The sequence below is a fragment of the Myotis davidii genome, unplaced genomic scaffold, assembly GCF_000327345.1.
Source record: "Myotis davidii unplaced genomic scaffold, ASM32734v1 scaffold130, whole genome shotgun sequence".
Classification (NCBI taxonomy): Eukaryota; Metazoa; Chordata; class Mammalia; order Chiroptera; family Vespertilionidae; genus Myotis; species Myotis davidii.
The window spans coordinates 5,916,166-5,923,460 of NW_006285040.1; the positions used below are offsets into that span (position 1 = coordinate 5,916,166).

At 38.0% G+C, this 7,295-nt stretch overlaps 1 protein-coding gene across 4 annotated transcripts in view; it reads right to left on the bottom strand.

The window, feature by feature from the left end:
* Positions 1-7,295, bottom strand: part of DCP2 (decapping mRNA 2) — an 82,453-nt gene that overhangs the window by 34,171 nt on the left and 40,987 nt on the right. For 3 of the 4 annotated variants that reach the window (XM_015558459.1, XM_015558458.1, XM_006755281.2), the window contains one exon: positions 3,611-3,762. In XM_015558459.1, coding sequence (XP_015413945.1) covers positions 3,611-3,665 — 55 coding nt within the window. In that variant the 5' untranslated portion in view covers positions 3,666-3,762. Of the gene's footprint in view, positions 1-3,610; positions 3,763-6,172; positions 6,281-7,295 lie in introns of those variants that run through there. The other variant, XM_015558457.1, reaches the window with a different exon arrangement.

Sequence of the window (7,295 nt, forward strand, 5' to 3'; positions counted from 1 at the left end):
TTTTAAAAAATCAATAAAATGTATTTGAAAAATAAATAACAAAAAAGGGTTAGCAAGAAAAAGTACATCAACTGACTTAATTTTGTAAACTATTTACACTCTTCATTTATCCATTTTTTCCTACTCCAGAACCACACAAAATAAGTGAAATGACCAAGTTCAAGATAGACGCTTGAAATTAACACTGAAAAGAACCCGTTAAGTAGTTGCCTCAAGTCCAAACAATTAGCAAATAACAGAACCCAATCCAAAATAACAACCATTTCCCACTCACAACTCTTCAATCCTCCGTCATACTTAATAGTAATAAAAGCAATTCAATTTATACAATGGAGTGAAAAAAATTTTTAAGTGCTATTTAATGGGATATTTAATTTGAAAACCCCATAACATACACTGAATAACTGTTAATTATCATTTCTAATTTTTACTAAAATTCTTACTTGACTACAGTCTGATTTTCTTAACTCCCAAGCCAAATTATTTTGGGTCTTAAATCTGGAGTAACAGGCCTCACACAGTAATTCTAAGAGGAAAAAAGGTTATATGGATTAGATAAAGAATGTAAGAATTTTAAGCAAGTCCACTTTTACTACATACATTTCTCTTTTTTAACAATTCAGTGATTTTTTTTTACATTCTTTTTCTACTCTTAACTTTTTTTTTGCAAAAACATGAAAAATCTGCTTTAGGTACAAATAATACCTTAGATGATATCCATTTCCTGATGGACAATTTGTCTCAAAGTCTAGCCTCAGTTTCTTATATTCCTTGTCCTTCAGATCCATTTCATTTCCAGGTCCAATTCCCACAGCAACATCTGGACCTTGTCATCACTAGAACTATTCTGGCAGTTTGATTAAAATAAAAGATCTTTACCATAACTTTTTTTTAAAATATATTTTATTGATTTTTTACAGAGAGGAAGGGAGAGGGACAGAGAGTTAGAAACATCGATGAGAGAGAAACATCGACCAGCTGCCTCCTGCACACTCCCCACTGGGGATATGCCCACAACCCAGGTACATGCCCTTAACTGGAATCAAACCTGGGACCTTTCAGTCCACAGGCCGACGCTCTATCCACTGAGCCAAACCGGTTACGGCGATTATAGTTTCTTAAAAGCAAAGTTTTCTGTAATTTCTCCAGAAAACCTATCACCACACCTTTATAAGACAGCGCTCAATAGTATTTCTATTACTATTTGTTTCCTCATTTATTTCCCCATATTTAATCAGTAAAATAGCTTAATCATTTCTCCCACTGAAATGTCTCTGTAGCCTTTCCTTTGTAGTCTCTCTGCTATGCTTCAGGACCTTATTGCTCCATAGCTCAAGTAATGTGAACAGTCCACTCTACGGTTCAATCTATCCTGTCAAATAAGTCTTCTTGATTATCATTTTCAAATGATCTGAGTAATGATCTTTAGCCCTGCAATAATTTCCTCAACAGTTATCTAAAACAAACAGTATTCATCCATTTTCTGCAGAGCCCTTTGGGGTTCTTTATTTCGTGGGGCTCAAGAAAAATTATAGGGAGATGAGTATGAGGGTTATTTTAGGTCACCTATCCCTATTTCAACTCTAATGTGGTGAACTTGTTGAGTACAACTCCATCTGACCACATGATTGATGGTTAAAAACAATGACCTACAGAATAAAATGCATACTACTTTGTCTCAAGATTTAAGAACGCATAACCCCCCCCAATATACTGTCCATTCATATCTTCTATTATCTATATACAGTAGGTTCTCAGGTTACATCAGAGATCCGTTCCTACGGCACAACGTAACGCAATTTTCGTCGCAAGTCAGAACCCACCTACATAAGCACCTACCTCACTCACATGGAGCGCATACATAGCAGTAATAAAGTGAAACAGTAAAAAAATATTTAAAAGATATCAATTCCTGACCTTTACTTGTGGTAAATAATAAAAAACATAAAGCACATATGTACATGTCGAAATGACGCAACTTTTTTTTTTATAAATGGGAGATGGCGATGTAACCACCAAAGGATGTACAAAACAAAATGTCGTACAAAACGAAACGAAGTACAAAATGAAATGACGTATAAGACGAAACAATGTACGTCAAGTCCGATGTAACCCGAGGACTATTTGTATAGCAAATCTATATATATAAAAGACTAAGCGACTGTCCAATCGTCCGATAGGTATGACACACACTAACCACCAGGGGGCAGACTCTCAATGCAGGAGCTGCCGAGCTGCAGTGACTTGGCAGCAGCGATTCTCGGGTGACAAACCCAAAACCAGAGAGGAGGAAGCCCAATTCCTCACGGGGCCACGCGATTCCACCTTCGGCCATGGATTAAGTTGTTCGTTTACTGCACACTTGCGTTTGCGTCCCACACCCTGTACAACAGCAACTTTGCAGAGTGCCCTCTCACACTCCGGGACCCCTTGGGGGATGTCAGAGGGCTGGTTTTGGCCTGATCCCCACAGTCCAGGCCGAGGGACCCCACCTGGAGGGACCCCTCACTCCACAGACACCCTTCGAGCCATCATGCCTGGGGAGAGACCGCAGGAGGTTGACTCCAGGGCATGAAGGGCCCCTCTCGCCCAGTCCCACCCCACCAGCCACCTTCTAATTCAGCGGTCACCAACCAGTGGTCCACTGGTGGTCCGTGAGGTCCGAAAGGTTGACAACAGCTGGTTTAAGGAAACCTTTGGAGCAGCAGTAGCCAACCAAGTGGTCTGCAGACCACTGGTGGTCCGTGAGATCCAAAAGGTTGGAGACCTCTGTTCTAATTAATTTCCTTTCAATGTGCATGAATCTGTGCACTGGGCCACTAGTATCCCTATAAGAACCCTCTGCTCAATAAAAATTAATTTACTTACAAGATATACCTCATTACGTTCCAACTCTCCAATTTTGCTCAATCCATTTTCTTTACCTGGGACATATTCCCCATTCCTAGCTATTTTAAAAATCCTAAACTCCCTTAAAAACATAAATTTGTCTAAAATCTTTCTAACCCTATTTCAAAATTCTAAAAACATTTAATATCAGGATCATTAGCAATCACTAATTTTTTGCCTTGTGACACAGCTTCTTTTATAATCTTAGTCATGTAATTCTTATAACTAATTATGATAAGCTTCTATCTTATCTGGAAAAAAAATGCTTCTTCGAAGGCAAGGACTTCTTTGTTAGTTGCCACGGAACCAAAAACATTGCTTTGAACATAGTATTTAATAATTATTTAAGAATTTCTATCCCATACAGGTAGTAATCTGATTAAAGATCATCTGGTTAAATTGAACAGCAAGAAGAAAATAACACACACACACACACACACACACACACAAAAGAAGAAACTAACACAGATTTCTAGAACTAGGATAACTATTTTAGAAAAAAAATTAATAAAATTTAATTGTAATCATCAGTGTGCATTTCAAGGGGTCCTCTACATAAAAATAAGAACATGACTGAATGTGTCTACTATTTACATTTGACAATTTTTGTAAACCAAGTATGTTTTATCAAATAGATAATTCTGAAGGACAAGCAAAATAAAATTTTTGCTAAATGTTTTACTAAAAAGAAAGACAATCATTATAGTAATAAAAAGGATATCAGCTTTAGCAAAGTCTCTTATCCCACACTGAGGTAATCCTGGTGTGTTCTGCATGTAGAAATCCAAGTAAAACCAATGGGCAAGTTCAATCTGAAAACATACTCGGATGGCATTGTCTCTTTCCTCGCTGGGAATATGCAAAATAAATCGGCTGTCAAAAACAAAACATATACAAATTATTTACAAACCATAACGATTTATTTTAACATATTTAACTGCCTCATCCCTGACCCATCACCAGAGAAAAGGGACCAAGAGTGCAGTGCTGATCAAGAAAGCAAAATTTGGGGAAATTACTATAGAGAAGATGAGTCTGGAAAAAACAACAGCTGATTTTTTTTTAAGAGGCCATTTACCTTCTATTCACAAATACAGGAATAAACTAAAGAGCTCAGTAACAATGAATTAAAGGTGAACAAGAAAACCTTCACTAGGATTTTCTCCCATGTCTGGTAACATATTCTAAGAATACATGCAAATGCATTCATACAAACAGAAAAAAATGATAGCTGCTTCATCTTCACATTTAAAGCATTACAAAAAAATTTACAGAAATCAATACTCTGTTGTTCTTTAATAGACTACAAACATCCCAAAGAGCCTCATCAGCAGAACCTAGTTCAAGCTGTCTTTGAGGAACCTCCAATATCAGTCAATATCTTTAAGTCTTTCCTTATGGGGCTAGATGCCTGGAGAAGAACCTTCCAATCTCCTACCTAGAAGGTAAAGGCCAAGCTGTTGTATTCTGGGAGCTGAGCTGGGGGATGGGGCAGAGGGTTGTTAGTATGTATATAAGATATATAAATTCACTTCTACCATTTTTCAGTATTCTCTGATTCTGGAGTAGACTGGCACTACTACTACAGTAGTCTCGCATTCTGGCCTATCATGTCTACTAAGTCATATACCACTTTCCCTTTTGCTTTATAGTTTCCAAATGTTGTTGCTCACCTCTTCACCCGTTCTTCCTTTCCTTGTGGATTTACACATTTCAAAAACAAAACAGCCCAGCCTGTGTGGCTCAGAAGTTGAGCGTTGACCTATGAACCAGGGGGTGGGTCATGGCTCAATTCTTGATGAGGGCACATGATCAGGTTGTGGGCTCAATCCCTAGTAGGGAATGTGCAGAAGGCAGCCAATCAATCATTCTCTCTCATCATTAATGTTTCTATCTCACTCTCTCCCTTCCTCTCTGAAATCAAAAATATATTTTTTTAAAAACTTTACTGTTTTAGTGAGATGCTGTATTCAATCTACTATCTTTAACTAGAAATTCCCACAGCAAGGTCTATTTATGTAGTGTCTACATCACTTTTGCTCCTTTGTCATAAGTTTCTCCTGCAAACGATTGGGGAAAGAGGGAACAACACCAGAGGCTCTTTTCTAACTTTAGCAGATAGGTTTGGGTACTGGCACCCCAAAGCAAAACTCACACACCCTCGTTCTCAAGAGCCCTCCAGTATATGAGCCACCTTTCTATCTACTCATGTAACAGGAGAAGCCTACCAACAAGCCCCTCTACTATCTCATCTTACCGTAAATATAAAAAGACAACCAAGAATCACTCAACATCTAAGGAAAACCTGGGCCGTGCCAAAGAAAAAATTAAATAAATTTAAAAACTGGTTTCCTAGAGCCTTGTTACTCAAAGTGTAGACCCTGGATCAAGTGGGAGCATGAAGTGTGAGAGGGGAAACACATTTTAGTCATAGGTCATTAGGTTACGTCCTAATGACCTCCCTCAAAGGAAATTACAATGTGCACCAGCAAAACAAGAATGAAAACCAAGAAAGCATAAAACATGAGGTTCCTGAGAGAATAGGGACAACCGGGGAGCGCGGTGAAAGAAAATTCTAGGACACTAGCTGTTAGGCAAGTGAACCCGTCCAGATTGGACTACGACAGTGGAGGTCTCCAAGAGGTCAACTCTGGAGGAAAAAAGAACTTCTGCATGATTGAGGATATAATAAAGGAGCAGATGGGAGAAGGTGGAAAGACAGCAAAAAAACTTTGGATATGTACATAACTGTCTAACCATTATGCTGTTCATTTGAAACTAATACAGAATAATACTGAATATAAAACTGTAACTGAAAAATAAAATAAATAAAAACTTGGATGTACTGGGTGAGAGGGGTAAATATATACAAAAGAATTGTAGTCCAACTATGAAGCAAAACACCAAAAACAGACAATGCAAAAAAAAATTGATTTCAAAAATAGCTAGAAGGAATTAAGGAAAAAAAACTAACGGGGGGGGGGGGCGAGAAAAAAACTAAAAGGCAGCATCATTTTGATCAATCTGTAAAATATAAGAAAGGAAAATGCTTTTAAGAGCCTTTTATGAAGGTCACATGACTGATGGAAAAGAAACAAAACAAGGTTTCCAGGCAGAAAAGAAACAAAACCCTAGCCACTGTAGACTTGCCTTTACTGTGAAAAACATGCACATAGTTACACTGTATAACTAATGTTATTTATTACTGTTCAGCTTTTGCAATCAACCAATAGTAAAAAGTATAACAGACATCGAAGGTTACAAAATGAAATGTAAATATTACCATTTTTTAATTTTTATTTTAGGTTCATCCAGATAGAAGCTGAAGGAATAAGTAAGAAAGATGGGACATGTTCTTCTAGTCATTTATCCAGACAGACAGACACCAAGCATTTCTTCTTTTTTACAAAATTTGGGGTTACAGAAAATAAGTGCCTTTTAAGTGGTTCATCCAAATCTACTATAATCATACCATCCCCAAAGAAATAGTGACATTATTTCTTATTAGTTGCAAAATTATCCTTCTTTTGTGAGGCTTAAAAAAAAAACAACACACAAAACGCTGTATTTGATTTCCTATTACATCCACCTGGCGTAGAAGAACCAGCACAAGCTCTGTAAAGGGCCTAATTTTCTGAAACCTTGATTTTCTGAAATAGGATGAATGTGAGTTTGGGTAAATTACCGTCTCCCTGAGTCTGTCAGGTGAAAATGGAAATAACTGCATCTACCAAATAGGGTTGTTTGGGAGAATAAATAAAATGTTAAAGGGAGGACTCAGTACCTGGCGCCTAGTAACCTCGTAAATATTAGTTGTTTCCTACTTTAAAAAAAAAAAGCGTGAATGCGAGACAACTACTAAAAGTCAGACTTGTAGACATAAATACAGTAACTGTCACTGAAAAGGGATTTTATCAGAGCTTTAACTCACTTGTAATTTAAAATATTTCACAGCCTCCTTACACCTGGCGACAACTCCGGGTAGTACTGCACCAAAAATTTCACTTCGGGGGGAAATACGTATTTCTTTAAGTTTATGTTACACGTTTGGCTCTCTGAAATCGTAGCTGACAAAAGGGAAGAATGCAAGAACTTTCTCTTGTAAAAGTATGCCGGGAGTTAAAACCCTGAAGTTGAGAACTTCCTTTAAGGATAATCAAGGCATGAAAAGGAAACCAACTATAGGCATTGTTTTCCCTCCCCACTGTAAGTTTTGGGATGAACAGGAGTAATTCCGCACACAATTTGCAGAACGACGTTACAGGGGAAAGGGGAAGTCTGAAAACTGCTCCCTGCGGACGTCCCGGCCCGGGTTCTAAGGTTTAAAACCTCAGGGCCTTTCAACGGAGGGAGGAGGGGGACAGGCAGTAAGAGTCAGAGCCCGAAAAGCCACTGAGGGGGGGGGG